Raw genomic sequence first — 25,039 nt, forward strand, 5'->3', positions numbered from 1 at the left:
TATTATCAATCTTCTTAACACTGTGTGGCATTTAAAAAAATAAAAAAATTAAAAATTAAAAAAATTTATTGTAAAACACCAACCCAATCTGTTTTAAGTTTTTGTTTTATCATTCTGCAACCAGTTTCAATAACAGACACCTTCTGGCAGAACTTATCATATAAAATGGCAAATGCATGTGGTCTTGAACATCTATTTTTTGAATTTCTGCCAGAAGATGAGTGTTAGGTTGAAACTATTTCATAGCAATAAAACCAAAACTTATAACATCACGGTGTGGTTATTTTACAGCAAAATGACTATCCACTCACTTAGCAACATGCACTGCTGCAACCTCAATTTCATTTTCATTACAGTCATCATTATGTCTTATTCAAGTTCATTTCCTTATACAGGGTGTTACAAAGAGGTACGGCCAAACTTTCAGGAAACATTCCTCACACACAAAGAAAGAAAATATGTCATGTGGACATGTGTCTGGAAACGCTTACTTTCCATGTTAGAGCTCATTTTATTACTTCTCTTCAAATCACATTAATCATGGAATGGAAACACACAGCAACAGAACGTACCAGCGTGACTTCAAACACTTTGTTACAGGAAATGTTCAAAATGTCCTCCGTTAGCGAGGATACATGCATCCACCCTCCGTCGCATGGAATCCCTGATGCGCTGATGCAGCCCTGGAGAATGGCGTATTGTATCACAGCCGTCCACAATACGAGCACGAAGAGTCTCTAAATTTGGTACCGGGGTTGCGTAGACAAGAGCTTTCAAATGCCCCCATAAATGAAAGTCAAGAGGGTTGAGTTCAGGAGAGCGCGGAGGCCATGGAATTGGTCCGCCTCTACCAATCCATCGGTCACCGAATCTGTCGTTGAGAAGCGTACAAACACTTCGACTGAAATGTGCAGGCGCTCCATCGTGCATGAACCACATGTTGTGTCGTACTTGTAAAGAGACATGTTCTAGCAGCACAGGTAGAGTATCCCGTATGAAATCATGATAACGTGCTCCATTGAGTGTAGATGGACGAAACTAAAATGAGCTCTAACATGGAAATTAAGCATTTCCAGACACATGTCCACATAAGATCTTTTCTTTATTTGTGTGTGAGGAATGTTTCCTGAAAGTTTGGCCATACCTTTTTGTAACCCCCTGTATATTTCTATCGCATTCCTATCATCATTTGAGCTTTTTACTGTTCTATCCTTTAATAGGTAACATCTATTTGAGATAGTCATTTCATTTGTCTCCCTCTTATCTGCAACATCTTTTGTTAGCTGCCTATATACATTTGTTACACGACTGTACCTTTTGTGTAATTCACACCTTCATTTTCCACAATGCTACGTTGTTGAATAATTGTATTTGGTTTGCTCCCTATCCTTATATAAATCATCAAAATTTACTTTCCAGTCCTATTTCTGACTAGTTTTTATCAAGGTCTGTCAATTTTTATTCTGTATTTTACTAGTCCACAGTAAATTTGCATTGGTAAGTGAGTTAGGACTGACACATTGTGTTTAATTCATTTGTTATTTGACAAAATATAGTCAAATTCTGATGCGAATTGCCAGGTCCAGTTTTTATCTGTTTTCTTCTGGAAGAATGTGTTAAGGACAATCATGTCCTCCTCTGCAAATTCCACTATTGTATTATCTGTGTCACTTACATGAGTTTCATAGAGAAGATTAATTCTTCAGTTTTTGGCATACTTTTGCTTAATCCTCCACTATCATCTTGTAGTGGGATTCTGTCATTTATCAGTTTCTGTAATTCTTCATAGAGGTCTCCTACTTTCCCCACAAGACTAAGCGCACTAGTACATGTACTCTATAGATTCCTTGAAATATATTTTGTTTATTTTTAAAAACAAGTATTTCTATTCAGTCTGAGATTCTTTCAATATCTGTAATGTTTTTAATTTTCTTGTCTACAATGAAGCCTGCACCACCAGAGGGGAGTCACTGTCTGATGATGAGCGATTTAAGCACTGCTGTGGTGGGCAGTGTGTAACTGAGTTAAGGGCACAGTCAGTAAGTTGCTATTAAGTGACTGCGTGTAGCAAGGGCAGTGACTTTGTGGCCGGTGGTACGCTTGAGTAGTAGTTAAATTTTAAGAGATAGTCTGTGCTGGTTTAAAGTCTCAGTTGTTGCTGGTTGGCCAGTGAAGGTCACCCAGCGGAAAACTTATTTTGAAGGGACAGTTAGACATTTACTTGTTCTTGGCATTTAAGTATCCAGAAAAAGCCTGTCTCAGCTGTGGTGACATATTTGTTACCTATCGCTCGGTTCTGACCACTGGGCACAAGGGCCGCTTGTGGATCAATTTCTGTTGGTTCCTTACTGAAAGTTACATTGTGGACTCTGTTATTTGGGCTGTGATTGATTTATATGTGGATCCTCTGAAATTCTAGTGAGCATTTATTCTTCATTTTAATGGTTGTTACATTGTTACGTGGACTGTGTTCCTTGCCGTCCTGGTTACCCAATTTTGTTAGAAGCAGAGTAGAATCACTGAACTAGTTATGTTAGGTTGTTTAGTAAGTGGTTTTTAGTGGTTTCCTGTAACTGATCTTGTGGTGTTAGCGGAACTGCTTGGAAAAGTCCTATCATGCTGCTCGAGGGCCCCATTCAAAATTGTAAACCTCACGTAAATGAAGTCACTACTGTGACGTAGTAAATAAATTTTATTTGAGGTTGTTTATTGTGCCTTGCGACTATGAGTGGCTCTTTTAATCTCAAGTTGTTCTGTATACGTATTATACTAAATAAATCACTACAATTACTAAAATAAGTAATTTTTGAGATTGATTGGTTGTGTTTCTTGTGTTACTGGAAGGGGACTTTTTAATTGTGTCTGTTTATTTTGTGTACCCATTGACCTCAAAACGGGCCAGTGTATTATAAGTAATGCCTCTACTGAAAAAAACTGTTCAGTTGAAACGGAAAAAGCTTTATGATGTCCTTAACCTGTAGTAATGGAGTTAAATTAAGAAACTACTGTGGCTGCCCAGCTATTTAGTCTAGTGCTGTTAAACTCAGTATTTTTTTGGTTCTGCTTCCATTACCATCTAATGGTTCAATGTTACAGACAGAATTTTGTATACAGTTGTACTATTTCAGGACGTGATTAGCAGTGTTGAGTTTTGGGTCTGCCTAATTTTGAGGGTCTGTTCTGTAATAAATTTTCTGAATGAAAGTGTGTACTGTTTGGTTTGAATTTCATTATTTAACAGGGCCTTGCTGGTCTGGTACAAGTAAATATATTTGCTCCAGTATTTCTGTGGACTAGCCATTCTGAGTTAAATTCAACACTCACTTAATGTCAGTGTTACACATAATTTTAATTATATCAATAGTTTTTAATAGTCCTTTGTTGGTTGTTTCTGAACAAGTGTTTGCTCATTCGATCACTCTATTAAATTCTGCCAGCAGTTGTTTTTCTTAAGCTCCTATAGTAAATTCTGTTGGCATTGGTTGCTCACATTTGTTGTGCCAACAGTTGCTTTTCTTAAGCTGCAATAGTAAATATTGTTGGTATGATGCTTAATACTGAAATCATCAACTTGTCTGTATTAAAACTGCCGAGTGTTACTTGCATAAAATCAAAAGAGTAAATTTTGATGTGTTTTTGGTTTGTAGTTAGTTCTGTCAGCAGTTACCTTTTGGTAAAGTCTCATTAATAAATTCTGCTAGCAGGGGCTGTTCTTATCCGATGTGCTTCAAACAATCATGTAAATTGTCATCATATTACCATATGTTTCAGAGAGAAAATGTATTATAATTGTAAGCCGATTCATTCCACTCATAGTTAGAGATCACAATTATGATCCATAGAACACGCAAATAACTAACTGACTGACTGACATACAGACATTTTTGCCCCTCAAATGTTTGTATACAAAAGTGGCACATCAGCTCAAGTGTGTGATGAGATGTTCATTGGCCATTTCATGCAGGAATACATTATATGTTTGTGCCTCAGTGCTTTATATTTCAAGTATTAGCCTAATTGTAGCACCAAGCAAACATATACTACTCTGAAACACTGCAACACATTTCCAGGTTGCTAAAAATTTAAAAGAAACTGTGTAAAGCAGAGTAATGTTTTATAGAAAAGAATTGTATGCTCAATCTGTATGTAGCCACTGGCTCTGAAAACCTGCAGACTTTAATATCTTTTTTACGAATGCATGGTGTCTGCTCTTTCGGACATGTCCAAAAGAAAGACACCGCGCATTCATATAACTGACTTGCCTAGATGGGCAATGAATCCACCTTCTTCAGTGTGGACACACAAGTATGTCCGAACTCCTGTGGGAATCTCAGTGCAGTGAGTATGGAGAAAATGGACAGGGAGAGCAGATAAGTGGCACTCAGTGAGAGTGTGTATCGGCTGTGAGGCATACCGAGATAGTCTGCACAGTTGCGCTAAACACTGAGTCCTGTGGGTGCAGTGGTTAATGCAACTGCCTCGTACGCAGGAGAGCCCAGCTTTGAATTCCAATCTGGCACACATTTTCACATGTTGCCGCTGGTGCCACACAAAGTCCTGAAGCAGCTGATATCAACCATCCCTTCCCTTTCCATTCCACCCCCACCCCCCCCTCCTCCAATTAAATCGAAATTTAATATGTTTACTCATGTGTTCTCCCACTGTCGCTTAGTAAGTTGAATTTTTATCTACCCAATTAAATTATACATACAAGCTCTGCAAGCCACAATAAAGGACATGATGGAGAGTATCATGTACCACTACTAATCACTCCCTTTCCTGTTCCACTCGCTATGGGAAAAATACTGTCTATGCACTTGCGTAGAAGTCCTAATTTCTTTTAGCTTGTTTTCACTGTCGTTACGCAAAATGTACATTGGCAGCACTAGAATCATTCTAAAATAAGTCATCTTCCCTCCACAGACCCCCATTTGAGCTCAAAAAACATCTCCGTAATACTTGCATACTGATCAATCCTACCTGTACCACATTTAAGAGCATACCTCTGAATTGCTTCAATGTTTCTCCGTACTCTGAACTACTGGGGATTCCAAACACTCCAACAGTACTCAATAACAAGTTACACTAGTGTTCTTTACTCTGTCTCCTTTATAGATGAACCACATTTTCCTAATAAACTGAAGTTGACTATTTGACTTCCCTATTACTAACCATACATTCTTGCTCTATCTCATATTACTTTCTAACATTGTTGTTGTTGTTGTGGTTGTGGTCTTCAGTCCTGAGACTGGTTTGATGCAGCTTTCCATGCTACTCTATCCTGTGCAGGCTTCTTCATCTCCCAGTACCTACTGCAACCTACATCCTTTTGAATCTGCTTGGTATATTCATCTCTTGGTCTCCCTCTATGATTTTTACCCTCCACGCTGCCCTCCAATACTAAATTGGTGATCCCTTGATGCCTCAGAACAAGTCCTACCAACCAATCCTTTCTTCTAGTCAAGTTGTGCCACAAACTTCTCTTCTCCCCAATCCTATTCAACACCACCTCATTAGTTATGTGATCTACCCATCTAATCTTCTTCTGTAGCACCACATTTCGAAAGCTTCTATTCTCTTCTTGTCCAAACTATTTATCGTCCATGTTTCACTTCCATACATGGCTACACTCCATACAAATACTTTCAGAAAAGACTTCCTAACACTTAAATCAATACTAGATGTTAACAAATTTCTCTTCTTCAGAAACGCTTTCCTTCCCATTGCCAGTCTACATTTTATATCCTCTCTACTTCGACCATCATCAGTTATTTTGCTCCCCAAATAGCAAAACTCCTTTACTACTTTAAGTGTCTCATTTCCTAATCTAATACCCTCAACATCACCCAACTTAATTCGACTACATTCCATTATCCTCATTTTGCCTTTGTTGATGTTCATCTTATATCCTCCCTTCAAGACACCATCCATTCCGTTCAACTGCTCTTCCAAGTCCTTTGCTGTCTCTGACAGAATTACAATGTCATCGGCGAACCTCAAAGTTTTTATTTCTTCTCCATGGATTTTAATACCTACTCCGAATTTTTCTTTTGTTTCCTCCACTGCTTGCTCAATATACAGATTGAATAACATCGGGGAGATGCTACAAACCTGCCTCACTCCCTTCCCAACCACTGCTTCCCTTTCATGCCCCTCAACTCTTATAACTGCCATTTGGTTTCGATACAAATTGTAAATAGCCTTTCGCTCCCTATATTTTACCCCTGCCACCTTCAGAATTTGAGAGAGTATTCCAGTCAACATTGTTAAAAGCTTTCTCTAAGTCTACAAATGCTAGAAATGTAGGTTTGTCTTTCCTTAATCTAGCTTCTAAGATAAGCCGTAGGGGTCAGTATTGCCTCACGTGTTACAATATTTCTACGGAATCCAAACTGATCTTCCCCGAGGTCGGCTTCTACTAGTTTTTCCATTCGTCTGTAGAGAATTCGTGTTAGTATTTTGCAGCCGTGACTTATTAAACTGATAGTTCGGTAATTTTCACATCTGTCAACACCTGCTTTCTTCGGGATTGGGATTATTATATTCTTCTTGAAGTCTGAGGGTATTTCGCCTGTCTCATACATCTTGCTCACCAGATGGTAGAGTTTTGTCAGGACTGGCTCTCCCAAGGCCGTCAGTAGTTCTAATGGAATGTTGTCTACTCCCGGGGCCTTGTTTCGACTCAGGTCTTTCAGTGCTCTGTCAAACTCTTCACGCAGTATCATATCTCCCATTTCATCTTCATCTACATCCTCTTCCATTTCCATAATATTGTCCTCAAGTACATCGCCCTTGTATAGACCCTCTATATACTCATTCCACCTTTCTGCTATCCCTTCTTTGCTTAGAACTGGGTTTCCATCTGAGTTCTTGACATTCATATAAGTGGTTCTCTTTTCTCCAAAGGTCTCTTTAATTTTCCTGTAGGCAGTATCTATCTTACCCCTAGTGAAATAAACCTCTACATCCTTACATTTATCCTCTAGCCATCCCTGCCTAGCCATTTTGCACTTCCTGTCGATCTCATTTTTGAGATGTTTGTATTCCTTTTTGCCTGCTTCATTTACTGCATTTTTATATTTTCTCCTTTCATCAATTACATTCAATATTTCTTCTGTTACCCAAGGATTTCTACTAGCCCTCATCTTTTTACCTACTTGATCCTCTGCTGCCTTCACTACTTCATCCCTCAAAGCTACCCATTCTTCTTCTACTGTATTTCTTTCCCCCATTCCTGCCATTTGTTCCCTTATGCTCTCTCTGAAACTCTGTATAACCTCTGGTTTAGTCAGTTTATCCAGGTCCCATCTCCTTAAATTCCCACCTTTTTGCAGTTTCTTCAGTTTTAATCTACAGTTCATAACCAATAGATTGTGGTCAGAGTCCATATCTGCCCCTGGAAATGTCTTACAATTTAAAACCTGGTTCCTAAATCTCTGTCTTACCATTATATAATCTATCTGATACCTTTTAGTATCTCCAGGGTTCTTCCATGTATACAACCTTCTTTCATGATTCTTGAACCAAGTGTTAGCTATGATTAAGTTATGTTCTGCACAAAATTCTACCAGGCGGCTTCCTCTTTCATTTCTTACCCCCAATCAATATTCACCTACTACATTTTCTTCTCTCCCTCTTCCTACTACCGAATTCCAGTCACCCATGACTATTAAATTTTCTTCTCCCTTCACTATCTGAATAATTTCTTTTATTTCATCATACTTTTCTTCAATTTCTTCGTCATCTCCAGAGCTAGTTGGCATATAAACTTCTACTACTGTAGTAGGCGTGGGCTTCGTGTCTATCTTGGCCACAATAATGTGTTCACTATGCTGTTTGTAGTAGCTAACCCGCATTCCTATTTTGTTTATTCATTATTAAACCTACTCCTGCATTACCCCTATGTGACTTTGTATTTATAACCCTGTATTCGCCTGACCAAAAGTCTTGTTCCTCCTGCCACCGAACTTCACTAATTCCCACTATATCTAACTTTAACCTATCCATTTCCCTTTTTAAATTTTCTAACCTACCTGCCCAATTAAGGGATCTGACATTCCACGCTCCGATCCGTAGAACGCCAGTTTTCTTTCTCCTGATAACGACGTCCTCTTGAGCAGTCCCCGCCTGGAGAACCGAATGGGGGACTATTTTACCTCCGGAATATTTTATCCAAGAGGACGCCATCATCATTAACCATACAGTAAAGCTGCATGCCCTCGGGAAAAATTACGGCTGTAGTTTCCCCTTGCTTTCAACCGTTTGCAGTACCAGCACAGCAAGGCCGTTTTGGTTAGTGTTACAAGGCCAGATCAGTCAATCATCCAGACTGTTGCCCCTGCAACTACTGAAAAGGCTGCTGCCCCTCTTCAGGAACCACGCGTTTGTCTGGCCTCTCAACAGATACCCCTCCATTGTGGTTGCACCTACGGTACGGTTATCTGTATCGCTGAGGCACGCAAGCCTCCCCACCAACGGCAAGGTCCATGGTTCACGGGACGGTTTGTAACATTATGCTTACATAAGTAACTGATGTGACTGTGTCAAGCAGCACAACACTAATACTGTACTGTAACATTACAGGACTGTCTTTCCTACTCATCTGATTTAACTTACATTTTTCTGCACTAAGTCTTCCTACATCCTCCTGCACAGTACTCAACAATGACACTTTCCTGTATACTGCAGCATCATCAGCAGTCACAGATTGCTACTCACACTATCTTTCAGATCATTTACAAACAAGAGTGTTCCTGTCACATTTCCCTGGGATACTCCTGACAACGCTCTTGTCCCTAACGAACACACACCATCGAGGACAATGTATTGGCTTCTATTACTTAAGGAGTGTTTGAGTCACTCATATATATGGGAACCTAGCTTGTATGCTCAGACTTTCGTTAACAATCTGCTATGGGGCATTGTGTCAAACACTTAAGATTTTTTGTGGTATAGTAGAATCAAACTGATGTTCTTCAGCAACAACTAAAAAACAACAATGTATGAAATTTCATAATGAAACACTGCTAATTTGCGGGGACAAAATGAACCTAACACATTTAGTCACTTTACATACCCCACCAGGCCTCTCAACCTACACATCCATACTACTCTACATCAATCATCTTGACAATTACATAAGAATTCAGAGATTTTACGGCATAAATAACTGTATTCCATGGCATGTGGTAATGTTGAAATGTGGAATCCTATCACTATGAGAGAGTAAGATAGGGGTACTTCTCTATCTCTCTTCCAGTTATCAGTTAAATCACCAGCAGCCAATTAGCAGCTTAAGAAGAAACAGAGAATATGTACAATTTTGGGTGTTAAGGAAAATCATGTAACTTCTATTCTGACACTCCTTAATAGTTCTATCATTTACTCAGGCAACACAGATAACTATCTTCACTTCAGAGGAGATGGCTGCCTCCAAGATTTCTGTAGTGCCACTTATATATGCCTTAGTGCAAATCTGCGTGCCACTTATATATGCCTTAGTGCAAATCTGCAATCTCCAATATACTAAAGTTGTCTTCCTATTTGCTTAAATACTTTGGGATGCATATTGCAGCAACGCAGTACATCATTCTTCAGTAATATGGTTTACTATGTCTGCATAGAAGATGGTTGTACAGTTGGCTGTATGGGCTAAGCTAATGGGTTATTTCATTTTCACCATTGCTGTTCCCTAAATGTATATAACAGAGAATCAGCTGCTGAAGTTCATGTTATTTACAAATTCTTACTGTGGAATGAATTAATGCACCAACTTATCCACATATACAAGTAACGTATGCACATTCTCCAATTGCATACAGCTCTTACTAATCTGACCGTCATAAGTGGTGGTCAATAATATATTACTGCATTAAACTTTTCTTAACAAGAGGAATGGCAAGAAAGTCATCTTGTGAAAGAATTCCTGCCAGTATTCCTACTTTGTAGATGCCCAAAATTAAGAGAAAGGACAGCTTTTCTGTTCAGTTCAGTCCTAGGTGGTTTGTTCAAGTCCCATGATTTCATTTTTAAGAAAAACAGAACTTAAGTAGTGTAAATGTTTGGACACAGCTGCATTATGTATATTGGAAAACATTTTTAGATTCTTCAGTTCCTTATTTATTTACAAAACTGACAGAAATCTGTGTACTTAAAACTCTGCAGAGATCTCTCACTGAATTCAGCATAAAACAAGTGGGACATGAAACAACCATCTATCACTCCAATTCTATGCCTAAATTTTATTATATATTACAGGACAACTGAATCTGTGGGGGGAAAAAGGACTACACACACACACACACACACACACACACACACACACACACACACACACACAGAGAGAGAGAGAGAGAGAGAGAGAGAGAGAGAGAGAGAGCGCTGGCTAGCTAGCTTGCTTTGAGTGAGCAATTAGGAGAGTCTTGGAGGCTTATCTGTACATGAAATATTAAAAGTTTTAGGTACCATGGACTACTATATTGAGATAAATCAGATTACTACAGATAATATACATATCCCTCAGATAATTAAGAAATACACAGATTTCAGTAACAGCTGATAAATAATCACATCTAGGAAAAGCAAAAATACATTCATAGGAATATTTAAATACTGTATGTGAAATGTAGGAAGAACTAACAGAATAAAAATGAGTGTTTGATAACATTATTCAGAAAGGAATATTTGGAGAAAAAGTGTTTCTTAATATGGTACCTGCAATGGGGAATCATCATGGACGGCTTCCTCTTTTCACTCATAAATAACACTGCAAAGTCAAACACTGCACTGGACACAAAATTTTACAGTTCTATGTCAACTCTACTCCTTTACCAACCTTGTGAGCCTGAGCGCCTGTTACATGGTGAGCTAGACCTGCTTGTAGAAGGAGGGCTATCCTGGCCACGTGCTGCTGCAAATCCTGGAACTCTGTTGACTTGGAATTGAAAGCGTCGATACGTTTTACGTTGTGGGGCTCTACCACTGCTTGATCCTGCACTCACCAGAAACTTGTAGTAAGTGCTCAATCTCAAAAAGAATTTTAGCCAGCAGACAAAGTATTTCCTTAATCTCTCCAAATATTTATTTATAAAATGTAACTGTAACTCTTCAACATTTTAAATGACTTAACTTTTCTCACTGCTTCATGACAAATGTACATTACAGTAATGGTTTTCAAATACTGTGAAAGAGTTAAGAAGATACCTCTGTCTGTTATACAACAAACTAGTTTTTTTTACCTGTATGAAGCTCAAGGATATGCCTATGAGCACACACAAGCAAAAAGCCTACACAATGTTTCTAAAAAAAAAGAAAGACACATAATATGCAACTTGAACTGAGCAAAGCAGACAAGTTATAAGTAGCAAAAGCAGAGTACAATAACATAAGGAAACCACCATTATAGCACATTAAGAGGCAAGACAGTCAGTTGCTTGTTAGAAGTATATTAGCTTGTGATAAAGGGTAACATTTTTAATCAGCCAGAAAGAAACACACATAGAAAAATTAAATAGTTTAGTTTTACAAGCTCTAAAGAACAAGCTACAGTAATTCAGGGAACACTGAAAGCCTGTCATACCTAATTGCATAAATGTTCTGGAAATCAATCAGGTCTGTTAGAAATAATTAATCTAAACAGGAAAGTCAAAAATGAAAGCTACAATTGTTATACTTACGTAATGTAGTATCTGTGATAAAGTCAAAATGAAACCAAAAAGTTAGTGCTGTATTTTGAGGTTTTACAATCATTAAAATTGTCTTCAAAAGCTGTGGCAGTAAAATGAGCAAGGAGACAATACAGAAAGGAAATACAAATGGAACAAGGAGTTTAAATCAGTGACACATTTGCAATTTTTGTCAGTGGAGGTGCAAGGTATAGGACATGAAAAGAAAGTGTGTGCTGGTATTATGTCAGAAATAATTCAAATCCCAAAGATTTTAATAAATGCACTGCAGAAGAGAACATAATCAAGAAGTACAGCCAATCTGGAATGGGACAATAACTGAGTAAAGATTGAAAGTTGGGGTGGGAAAACAGAGGGAGAGAAATGTGTATCCTGCCACAGTTTTTTTTATCTTCATTCCCCCTGCTTCTCTCTTAAATTCCTCCTCACTCAATCAAACATTTTTAACCATATACTGAAAATGCAAATAATTTGATAACCTCTGGCTTTTTTGCACCTTGTGCCTTAATATGTCGCTATCTCTATCTCTACTATCCTTCAAAGATATCGACCATCTCCAACTCAAAGTATAATACAAAAGTCTTGATTTTAGAATCACTGGTATGTATTACTTCAATACTTGAGACACTACATACAGCTCAAAATTCTTTATGTAATATGATTCTTGGCCCCAATTTACATTCCATTTTTATCACTGGTGGCATCCTCCCTCCACCTATAATCACGTAACTGTGTGGATCATTTGCTTAAAACTTCATATTAATTGTAGGTAAACACAGTTTTCATTAAGATTTCTGGAGTTAATGCTTTGCCATCTAAGAATGCCTCATTTACCAAAACTAGAGCCAGTAATTTTCTAGTCTTGTTTTACTAATTTTACAGAAATTCCATACACTTCATATATCTGCATAGAATGATAGAAGTGGAGACTTCCTTAGCCACGACCTAAATATAATTCAAAAACAAACCAGAAAACGATGATATGTCGACAAGCCACTCACACACATCAATTTGCCTTATAGCAGTGACATAGAGCTGATCTGCTGAACCATTGCCTTTGGCTCATTTGGATGCTGTGAGGGGCAACTAGAGCCCTGGCATAAGGAATGCCTTTGGATGGTTAAACTGGTTATCTCTATAATCTGTAAATAAATTTTTCATGCCCACAATCATTATCTGTACTCTGACAATATGTTTGATGTTATAAAATATTCCTTTTAGGTCTCTATACATTGTTCTGTATTTCCCATTTGAAACACAATTTCTAATTTCCACCTCTAATCAGTAGCTGTCAAAAACAAACATACAAATGTAAAGTAACTGCTGGCACTTGTTTACAAAACACTATTGAGTTATATACTTTTTATATTTTTATTACTGATAAAATACTTGTACATTTCTTCCATGGCATTTCTTACACAACAGTGCTATAAAACCATAATTCCATTTATTTTATACTAACTTTCTTGTTTAGACTACTTTTATTGCTTACTATAGTCAATGAAACCCTCTCCCCACTGTTTTACTGTATTCAGCGGGTATGAATTAACAACTTTCATACCTCCCTCTTCAACCCAAACCAACTGCAGAAGTTTTCCCTCCTGCTCTGTGCAATCACTAAAACAAATGTGACAGATTTCTAATCTTTAATAATTAAAAAATAATGAGAATAATAACATTCAGTCCTTAGTCTTCCTCTTTTCTACTAACAAGGACACACTGAACAGAGAACAGACCTCCAAAATCACAGTTCTCTCACATACATTTACTGACATAAGTAATGGACTTACTTACTTGCTGATGCTTCAGCTGCACGCTGTGCCATGAGATTATAAGGTGGTGGAGAGGGACATGGCAACACATTGCTGGGAAGATCTAGAAGCCTAGCTATCATGTGCATTTTCTTCTGGCGTGCTTTTATACGTCCTTTTGTTAGCCTGCAATTGAAAATAGTTGTCTGAACACCATCAAATGTGGAAAGGTAATTTTCCTGCAAGAATGGGTCAGGTCGAACATCATGTACCATAATTCCAAACATGCTGCTAATAGTAGCACAAACTACTGGAACAGGCACACGCACGCACGCACGCACGCACGCGCACACACACACACACACACACACACACACACACACACACACACACACACACACAGAGTCTGTGCTGTCTCCAGCCACAGTGGTCAGAATGCAACTATCGGGTTGAATGAAAGAAGAAATTCAGAGAGAGGTGGGGAAGGGGTAGGGGCATGAATACCCAGTACACGTAGGAGTAGAAAAGTCAGTGCTGTTCGGAGGAAAGTTAAAGGACTAGATGGCAGCACGACAATACTGCATGCACAGCTTCTTGAGGCTGTGGGGAAGTGGGGGGGTGGGTGGGGGGGGTGGGGGGGTGGGAAGGGGGTTTGGTTGGGTTGGGGGGGGGGGAGACCAAACAGCAAAGTCATCAATCTTATCGGATTAGCGAAGGATGGGGAAGTAAGTTGGCCATGCCCTTTCAAAGGCGCCATCCCGGCATTTGCCTGGAACGATTTAGGGAAATCACGGAAAACCTAAATCAGGATGGTCGGATGTGGGATTGAACCATCGTCCTCCCAAATGCAAGTCCAGTGTGAAGGGGGGAGGGAAAGCAGATGAGCAGAGAAGGTGAAAAGACTGGTGGGTGCATTGGCAGAGAGCGGCGCACAATGAGGGTGGGGGGTGTTAATTGGAAGAGGGTAACAGGGCAGTGGGGGTGGAAACTGTTAGGTGAAGGGTGTGTGGACATTAGGTTACAGTAGGCTGAGGCCAGGATAATTTCAGAAGTGAAGAACATGTTGTAAGGACAACCTCCATCTGCGCAATTTTGAAATGCTGTTAGTGGATGGGAAAATCCAGATGGTCCGGGTTGGGAAGCAGCAACTGAAGTTGAGCATGTTATGTTCAGCTACATGTTGTGCCACACGGTAGTCTAGTTTGTTGTGGGCCACAATCACACCAATATAAAAAGATGTGCAATGATTGCAGCAGAGGTGGTACATGGCATGGCTGCTTTCACAGGTGGCCCACTCAGCCTCTGATGAGGTAGCATAAGCCTGTGACAGGACTTAAATAGGAAGTGCTGGCTGGGTGATTGGGCAGGTCTTGCACCTCTGTCTTCCACAGATATATGATGTCTTTGGCAATGGGTTGGGATTGGGAGTGGCATAGGAATGGACCAGGATGATGTGGAGGTTGGATGGGCGATGGAACACGACTTTAGGAAGGTGGGAATGATTTTGGGTAGTATGTACTTCATTTTAGAGCATGATGATATGTGTTTGGGGAAATGGCAAGGGAAATCTGTTTGAGGACTAGGTCTTGCAAATAGTGCTAGTCTGTAAAGGCTTTGGTGAGACCTTCAGCATACTGGGCAAGGGAGTTCTTGTCATTGCAGATATGCCATCCCCATATGGCCAGACTGTATGAGAGGGTTTTTTTTTTTGTATGGAAATGATGGCATCTGTCAGAGTTGTGGGTTTAATGTGGACGGAAGTGTGGATGGAGCAATCGGTGGCGAGTTTGAGTCTCGGTCTGGCACACAGTTTTAATCTATCAGGAAGTTTCATAACAGTGCACACTCCACTGCAAAGTGAAAATTTCATTCTGGAAACATCCCCCAGGCTGTGGCAAAGCCATGTCTCTCCAGGAGTGCTAGTTCTGCAAGTTTTGCAGGAAAGCTTCTGTGAAGTTTGAAAGGTAGGGGATGAGGTACTGGTTTTGCTTTTGTTTATGTTCATCTTATATCCTCCTTTCAAGATACTGTCCATTCCGTTCAACTGCTCTTCAAAGTCCTTTGCTGTCTCTCACATAATTACAATGTCATCGGCGAACCTCAAAGTTTTTATTTCTTCTCCATGGATTTTTATACCTACTCCGAACTTTTCTTTTGTTTCCTTTATCGCTTGCTCAATATACAGATTGAATAACATCGGGGATAGGCCACAAACCTGTCTCACTCCCATCCCAACCACTGCTTCCCTTTCATGCCCCTCAACTCTTATAACTGCCATTTGGTTTCAATACAAATTGTAAATAGCTTTTCGCTTCCTGTATTTTACCCCTGCCACCTTCAGAATTTGAAAGAGAGTATTCCAATCAACATTGTCAAAAGCTTTCTCTAAGTCTACAAATGCTAGAAATGTAGGTTTGCCTTTCCTCAATCTTTCTTCTAAGATAAGTCGTAGGGTCAGTATTGCCTCACGTGTTCCAACATTTCTACGGAATCCAAACTGATCTTCCCCGAGGTCGGCTTCTATCAGTTTTTCCATTCGTTTGTAAAGAATTCGCGTTAGTATTTTGCAGCTGTGACTTATTAAACTGATAGTTCGGTAATTTTCACATCTGTCAACACCTGCTTTCTTTGGTATCAGAATTATTATATTCTCCTTGAAGTCTGAGGGTATTTCGCCTGTCTCATACATCTTGCTCACCAGCTGGTAGAGTTTTGTCAGGACTGGCTCTCCCAAGGCAGTCAGTAGTTCTAATGGAATGTTGTCTACTCCGGGGGCCTTGTTTCGACTCAGGTCTTTCAGTGCTCTGTCAAATTCTTCACGCAGTATCATATCTCCCATTTCATCTTCATCTACATCCTCTTCCATTTCCATAATATTGTCCTCAAGTACATCGCCCTTGTATAGACCCTCTATATACTCCTTCCGCCTTTCTGCTTTCCCTTCTTTGCTTAGACCTGGGTTTCCATTGGAGCTCTTGATATTCATACATGTGGCTCTCTTCTCTCCAAAGGTCTCTTTAACTTTCCTGTAGGTGGTATCTATCTTACCCCTAGTGAGATAAGTCTCTACATCCTTACATTTGTCCTCTATCCATCCCTGCTTAGCCATTTTGCACTTCCTGTCGATCTCATTTTTTGTATTCCTTTTCGCCTCCTTCATTTACTGCATTTTTATATTTTCTCCTTTCATCAATTAAATTCAATTTTTCTTCTGCTACCATGGGGTTTCTACTAGCCCTCGTCTTTTTACCTATTTGATCCTCTGCTGCCTTCACTATTTCATCCCTCAGAGCTACCCATTGTTCTTCTACTGTATTTCTTTCCCCCATTCCTGTCAATTGTTCCCTTATGCTCTCCCTCAAACTCTGGACAAACCTCTGGTTCTTTCAGTTTATCCAGGTCCCATCTCCTTAAATTCCCACCTTTTTGCAGTTTCTTCAGTTTTAATCTACAGTTCATAACGAATAGATTGTGGTCAGAGTCCACATCTGCCCCTGGAAATGTCTTACAATTTAAAATCTGGTTCCTAAATCTCTGCCTTACCATTATATAATCTATCTGAAACCTTCTAGTATCTCCAGGGTTCTTCCATTTATACAACCTTCTTTTATGATTCTTGAACCAAGTGTTAGCTATGATTAAGTTATGCTCTGCGCAAAATTCTACCAGGCGGCTTCTTCTTTCATTTCTTAGCCCCAATCCATATTCACCTACTATGTTTCCCTCTCTCCCTTTTCCTACTCTCGAATTCCAGTCACCCATGACTATTAAATTTTCGTCTCCCTTCACTATCTGAATAATTTGTTTTATCTCATCATATATTTCATCAATTCCTTCGTCATCTGCAGAGCTAGTTGGCATATAAACTTGTACTACTGTAGTAGGCGTGGGCTTCGTGTCTATCTTTTCCACAATAATGCGTCACTATGCTGTTTGTAGTAGCTTACCCGCATTCCTATTTTTTTATTCATTATTAAATCTACACCTGCATTACCCCTATTTGCTTTTGTATTTATAACACTGTATTCACCTGACCAAAAGTCTTGTTCCTCCTGCCACCGAACTTCACTAATTCCCACTATATCTAACTTTAACCTATCCATTTCCCTTTTTAAATTTTCTAACCTACCTGCCCAATTAAGGGATCTGACATTCCACGCTCCGATCTGTAGAACGCCAGTTTTCTTTCTCCTGATATATAGAGTAACTATCCTTGAATTCCGCATACTCATCGGGACATAACCTTCTTCCCAGCTGGTTGTGATAAGTGAATATAAATGTTTGAAAAGAACAGACTTGTTATACTTAATAACCTCTGCAGGGATCCCATATTCACGTGGGGCCTTTCTTCCATAACTGGCATTTGTTTGATGGCGTCACATGCATCCTTGCTAACTTCATTCTCGGATGCATACAACTCAAGGTAGTGTTCAACCCAGTGTTCCATTTGTTTGCCTTCATCAGTAATGACGTCACCCGTCTTGGACTTCAGAGGAGCTGTTTTTCTGACAGTTGGTCCAATTGCTTTCTTAATACCATCGTACATTGCCTTAGCATCCCCAGAATCGGCCGCTTTCTGGACACCTGCACATAAATTCAGCCAGTCGTTATTTGCACGTCTCCTGGACATTTGCTGTGCCCTGTTCTTTGCTTTTCATAGGTCATTTACAGTTCTTTCATTTTGGTTTCTTTTGTAAGCAAGTAGGGCTTTCCGTTTAGCCTCAGTGACTGGTTCCATTTCTTCCAAATTTTGCTCATACCAGTCCTTATTTCTTTTTCCTTTTATTCCATAGGCCAATACTGCTGAGTTGTAGATTGCACCCGAGAGTTTTGCCCATTTCTTATCAACATTCCTTTCTGCTTGCACGTTTCCTGGGAAAGCACTTTCAAAATTACTGGCAAAATCCTGCTTTCTTTGTGTGTCATGAACATGTTCTGTGTTGATATGGAGATGACCTCTCGGTTTAGCGTGGTGATATTTCTTAGGAGTGAGCCTAAATGTGCACGCCACCAGGGCGTGGTCAGTGTTGCAATCAGCACTATGATAACTTCGTGTCAGTAGCACATTTTTGAGACCAGTACGCCCAGCTATGACTAACTCAAGTTGATGCCAGTGATGAGAGTGCGGGTGTCTCCAGGACACCTTGTGCTGATCCTTAAGCTGGAAATATGTGTTTGTAATGCAGAGTCCATAAAAGCAGCAAACTTCAAGCAGTCTCTGGCCATTTTCATTCATTTTTCCCACCCCATGATGTCCCAGGCAATTCAGCCATAAGTCATTATCTGATACAACTCTAGCATTAAAGTCCCCTAGAATATACAGTGTCTCGGTGCAAGGTACCTTGGCTATTCTGTCGCTGAGTAAATCATAAAACAGATCCTTCTCTTCTATGCTGGATGATAAGGTGGGAGCGTACACATTTAGGATGTTGACAGTGCTGCTTGAGGAGCATATTTTTAAAGCAATAATTCACTCTGTTCCACCGGATGGTGGCACAGTACAGTCTAGGAGTGTGTTTTTAACAGCAAATCCTACGCCATTAAGTCGTGGCTCATCTTGAGGCTTCCCCTGCCAGAAGAATGTGTAATTATCCTCCCTGATAGCGCCCGCATCTGGAAGCCGCGTCTCCTGCAGTCCTGCGATGTCAACATTCAAACAATGGAGCTCTCTGTCAATTACGGCAGTCTTACGGATGAAATCAACCTCTTGGGCATCGTCAATGTACCTTGGACACATGGTCCTAACATTCCAGTTGGCAATACAAACTAGTGATTTCTTTATTATTTCATTTTTGTTTTTAGTAGGTGTACTATATCAACCCGCTTGTCGAAAATTACTTCTAAGCTCCACACACCCCGTGAAACAGGCGGTTAGTGGCGGGACAGCACCTTATTGGCTGGGGGCTGCCCAGCTTGAGGCAGGCAGTAGCTGTCCAATGAGATGCAATGATCTCTCCCACTGTTGGAAGTGGCCCCTGGCACTCGAGTCTTACGCCAATCAGACAGAGCTTATAACCGGTAACTGCCTCTTCCCGTGTTGTGCCGAAGTCCTTGGACGTCGCTGAAGTGTCCTCTCCAGGATGCTACAAGCCTGAGCGATAAATATGAAGACACGTGAGTTGCCCAATCATCAAGGTCTCCCTCCCGACCTAAACGATAATATCCAGAGGAAAGGCAAGCCAATACGTCTGGTATCACTTAGGTTGCAGGAGCTGCTGAAAGGGGACGTAGTACGCCTTCCAACCGCCTTTGGGGCTCCACTCCAGATTTTCTTTCAGGGTTTTCTCCCTTAGCCTTCATCCCTCCCAAGACCAACCACAAGGCAGTGGTGTGTTAAGGTAATTAGAGAAAGAAAAGGAATGGTAACTGAGGAGAGGGTAGGGAATAGGATGTATAGGATATTAGACGGGTTATTGTGAGGCACACTTTGTGTGGCTCCTCTGCTGAGACCTGTCCGGCTAGGTTGGACCTGCCAGTAGCTACGCTACCACCGATATAGCTCTCAGCTTCCTTGGAGCACACAAACTCTCCCGCCCACACGGACAGTGCTGCAATAAGGTGGTGCCTCATGGCAGAGCACAGCTTTATAAATATGTGCAAACAATAGTCTCACATAGTAAGCTTTAAATGTTCTCATGATTCTTTGGTCCACGGGTTGAAGCAAGCTGGTTGCACTCTGTGACAAAAATACAACATGTTAAAATTAATTAGAATAGCAGGAGGATGCCCTAATACATTGTCAATTAATAATGTCACTTTAAATGAGGTGTGTTTCGATTGGCAACAACATCTTGTAGTGCTTTGAGAATTTCCGTGCAAATTCTAGAACCACTTGGCCTTCCTCCATCTCAAACCCACGATATTTTAAGTAGAAGTGTGAGAGAGACGAATCCGACATACTGCATATCGCATGTTTGTGTATGCAGGTCTAAAAACAGTCACAAGCAAAATGTGGATGCGGCGGCCGACAAGTTCCTGCTGTATGATCCATAGAGTTTCAGTGTATGTGTGGAGAAGAGCCTGTACTATTCTTTGCTGGTTTAGTGATTGTGATGATTGTTAAGAACAAATGAAGAAATGAGATTAGACTTTTAAGTAATTCATGTGTTGGGCTTGCTAGAAGCAAGACATGTTCATTTTTTCTGGTGGTTATTAAACCAAGAGTGGAAAGAGCGCCTGATAAATTCCTGTAACCAGCATTATTCTTCGGAAAAGAAGTTTTTGGAGATCAATGTGGTTGGCTATCCAGAGAAGAAGATTGGCTGTGCATACCAAGTTAGTCAACCTATGGGAGAGAGGTGGGAAGTTTGCAAACCAGCTCCACATTGCTTCTTGTCGTCTAAAGCATTGGAATCTGACTTCAAGGATGACATGATTATGAAACCAGTCCTCAAAGAGGGTAGCTGTCACCCAAATCTTTAGCATTCAACTTTCAAATCATAGGCAATCCAGCTTTAGATGTATTTTTTAATGCTCTTGGATTTTCTAAGAAATAAAGTAAGAGAGATTTAATTTGCAATCACCAGCTACATTCGCACCAACCATCACAGAAAACTGATCTTTGGCTGCTTTGAATCCTTGAAAGATCCTCTCTTCATGCATGATAAAGGTTCTTCCAGGCACCCTCTTCCAGAACAGATCACTTTCATCTATGCCGAGTATGGTTTGGCTTGTATAGCCACCTCCTTCTATCACTGCCTCAATTTTCTCTGGATACAGCGACGTAGTCTCTTTGTCAACACTTGCCACCTCTCCACTTTCTGTGATGCTATGCCAGTTATGATGACTTTTGAATTGATTCAACCAATTTTTACTAGCTTTAAACATATCACCTTTGTCTGTCTCCATGGCTGCTTCATTCAGACTCTCAAAAATTAGCTTAGCTTGAGAGCACTCAATGTTCTGACCAACACAACAATTTTTCCCAATTAAGTGATTCTCATACCATACTTTTAACATAGTTTCCATCTACATCTATAATTATGCTTTGCAAGCCACCATGAAGGGCATAGTAGAGAGTATGTCCCATTATACCAATTATTAGGGCTCTTCCCATTCCATTCATGTATGGGAGCACAGAAAGAATGATTGTCTGACTGCCTCTGTGTGTGCTGTACTTATTCTAATCTAGTCCTCACAATCCCTATGTGAGCGATAGTAGAGGGTGTAGTGTATTCCTAGAGCATCAATGAAAGCTAGTTTTTGAAACTTTTTTAGTAGACTTTCTTGAGATACTTCTCATCTATCTTTAAGAGTCTGCCAGTTCAATTTCTTCAGGATCTCTGTGGCGCTCTCTCATGGGTCAAGCAAACCTGTGACCATTCGTGCTGTCCCCCTGTAGATATGTTCAATATCCCCTGTTAGTCCAATCTGAGAGATTTCATCATGACGTTTAAGAATGATACTTGAATTTAAAGACTAAGCATTCTTCACAGTTTCTAGAAAGTTTTCTTTACCTTTTGTAATTGTTCTAACAGTAGCGTCAAGTCGATAAAATTTCTTTGCCAATTAACTAATTTTAATTTTCACATTGTAGTCTTTGATAATATTAAGTTTACATTCTAAAGATAATTATTTAGTTTTCTTGTTTGATGTAAATTAGTTCTTCTTCATTTGGATGACACAGTTAAAATCTAACAATCAGGCCAGGTCCATAGATAAAACAATCCCACATGAAACACATTCAAACCTGTTGTAAGTGGAACACTATGTGGCAGAGTGGGGGAATAGTTGTGGCAGCACCCAAACAAATTGTTTTAACTCTGGATTTGGATAAAATGGGACAGCGCAAGTCAAGGTATTACTATATTTGTAGTCAATATGATTAGCAAGTTTTGCAAAGATACTGTTGTCATAAAGACTGCATCCCTTACTTTATTTTCCTCATATCTGAACTACAGAATAAAAATTTGGAGAGCAACAACCAACACAAATCTCAATAAGCTACTAATCTTTAAAAAATGGGGGTGGGGGGCTATAAGAATAATCTAGGGGGGGTGGGGGGCTATAAGAATAATCTGTTCAGCTAAGTACAAGGAATCATGCTGCAACTTGTTTCCAAAAACAGACGAGCTGATCATAGTAAACATGTATAGTCTAAAAGCTATTCTGCTTGTTGAAAGACTGCACCTGAACATATATTCTGATTGGCATCAGTACAGTATCAGAAATAAAGAAAAAATTTATAACAGCAGCCACAGAAGCACTCAATGAAAAGGATCTGCAATATGCAGTACTCAAATTAGCCAATGCATTGTCCAGTATATTATGATTCTTCCCACAGTGAAGCTTAAGTTTCAGCTTAAGAAATTCCTTTCACAAAACCCTACCAACATATTACAAGAAAAATCATAGCTACATGTAGAATGTTTTGAAAAGAATATGTAAATAGCAGCACATAATTCAAGTGCAATATTATCATTTGAGCATGCTGTTCTGAGAGAGATTTTTGGACTATTGAAGAGTGGAGATGACTGGAGAAAAAGGAAAAACCATGAATTTGGCAGGAGTTTTACAAATTACCAAGCATTGTGGCTGTGGTTAAAGAGAGGAGACTAAGATGGTACAGATGCATAATGCGTTGAGAAGGCCAGATCACCAGGCAGGTGCTAGAAGAAGACAAAAGAGGTAACAGACCAATGCGGAGAACTGGGCCGTGATGGACTTGATAGAATCAGAGAGAATATGAGTATGATGGGACTAGCTGGGAAGAATACAACAGCTGAAGATGATGGAGGAGGCTGATTGGCGAGGCCAAAGACTGACTGGCCTGTGAGGCTAACCTAGCAAGTAAGTAAGTAAGTAAGTAAGTAAGTATGTAGGTAGGTACTATCATACATTAGTCACTGGCATATTCAGAAGAATGCATTATTGTGTTGTGTATCACGTTCTGTGACCTTTAAAGTTTTTGTACACTTGAAATGAATCATTTGCTGTTGAATAAAGGATTATTATTGTTACTGACTTATTGTCACTTTTTTGGCATTTTTTCCTTCATTCTTTTTCAGTGTTATGCTGAAAAAATCTGCCATTTAAGTTATATTTATTAGACATTATGCAGAATGTTTATTTACACAAAACAGAAGAGGTAAACAACAGCAATAACTCTTGGAGACACCTAGCTCTTCAACTGAACACTGCTGATAGTATTTCGAATAACAGAAGAGTCATAATTCCTAAGTTCTCTTCCCAGGAACTGACACACTTATACTTCAACACTTCACTGTACTGCATAAACACCAATTCAATTTCTATATTTGAACATGGAAGCCAAACTGTTGTCAGAGACATAAATCTTAATGACAGTGACATCATAGAGGCTGAGCTTGGAATACTCAAGTGGAAGGGAGAAATTTGAACATACTGCATAGACAATGCAAGTAATCAAACATTTGGCATGTTGTTTGGCAAACATGGGTCTCAAGAGAATTGCATGAATTTCATTATTTAATAGAGAATTTATATATTCAATGCTCACAATTTACAAAAAAATTGTCAATAGAAAACAATTTTTTTTCCTCTAACACTTACTGTTGTCTTCCTAGCAAGAACAGAAATCTATAATAAACAATGATAAGGAGCAAAATAACAAGGTCTGACAAGCAAAATTAACATAGTGAGCAGAACACCCATCAAGTTGTCATATAGTACCAACATAAATAAATAAGAGACACCATTCTATTGATGGTCAGTGTAAATGTTTTTGATTAATGATCAGTGTGAACACAGCCACTTAGACTGCCAAAAATTATTTGATGGTGAAATTCTGTTTGACGTGGTGTTAAAAAAAAAGTGTCATTTGACAATACCACTTCCCTATCAACTGCCTAAAAATTGAAACTAGTACACAGTCACCTTCCACTGTTTTCAGTTTCAATGTCATTTTTTTGGCAATCTTTTTTTTTTGTCTCATTCTTTCCCAGTGTTATGCTGAAAAAAATTGCATTTCCTAAAATTAAATGTTTTGAAGTGGAATGATTGGCATTGACAAATTTATTTTCTATTATTAATATCTTTGTCACATCATATTCCAGTTAGATTTACTGATACCACTCAAGCAAAACTTTTTGACTATCCTGAAATCAGATATCAATTTAGTTTTCATTTATACAAAATTTTCATGTTCTTAATGGTCAAATTTACTGTTTCAATCTGCCATTTCTTTTCTCATCATTTTATGAGCAGTTTGGGAAGCACAGAAATCTACTTCCTAACTGTATTATAGGGGTGAGCCAAGCAATATACCCAGACAATTTGATTGCTAAGAGCTTGCCTACAAAAACCAATGACCAGTCAGCATTGTGTGCCAGGTTTAGCTGGTTTAAAAATACACATTTTTTGACCAAGTTCTGACATATTAAAACTATATGCCAGATTGGGACTTGGTCTCAGTAACTTGCCTTTCATAGGCCTTGCTCGTAACTTCAACTATACAGGCTTGACTTGCAGCCCATCAGTTAAAATTTAGATAGTATCTCTCTCCTACTATCCAAACTTTCTCACACATACCTTGCAGAATTAGTTCTCCTGGAAGAAAAGATATTATGAAAAATTGAAACTGTGTGCCAGAAGTCTTGTGAAAATAAAGTAGGAGGGATATAGTGG

General features: G+C 39.4%; 1 protein-coding gene across 3 annotated transcripts in view; it reads right to left on the reverse strand.

The window, feature by feature from the left end:
* LOC126235695 (protein CLEC16A homolog) overlaps positions 1 to 25,039 on the reverse strand; it is a 264,873-nt gene that overhangs the window by 32,558 nt on the left and 207,276 nt on the right. The window contains exons 17-18 of one of the 3 annotated variants that reach the window (XM_049944444.1): positions 13,479 to 13,621; positions 10,835 to 10,990 (exon numbers count right to left, since the gene is read on the reverse strand). In XM_049944444.1, coding sequence (XP_049800401.1) covers positions 10,835 to 10,990; positions 13,479 to 13,621 — 299 coding nt within the window. Of the gene's footprint in view, positions 1 to 10,834; positions 10,991 to 13,474; positions 13,622 to 25,039 lie in introns of those variants that run through there. The other 2 variants (XM_049944446.1, XM_049944445.1) reach the window with 2 other exon arrangements.

Source organism: Schistocerca nitens, chromosome 2 (assembly GCF_023898315.1).
Source record: "Schistocerca nitens isolate TAMUIC-IGC-003100 chromosome 2, iqSchNite1.1, whole genome shotgun sequence".
In the NCBI taxonomy this organism is placed as follows: Eukaryota; Metazoa; Arthropoda; class Insecta; order Orthoptera; family Acrididae; genus Schistocerca; species Schistocerca nitens.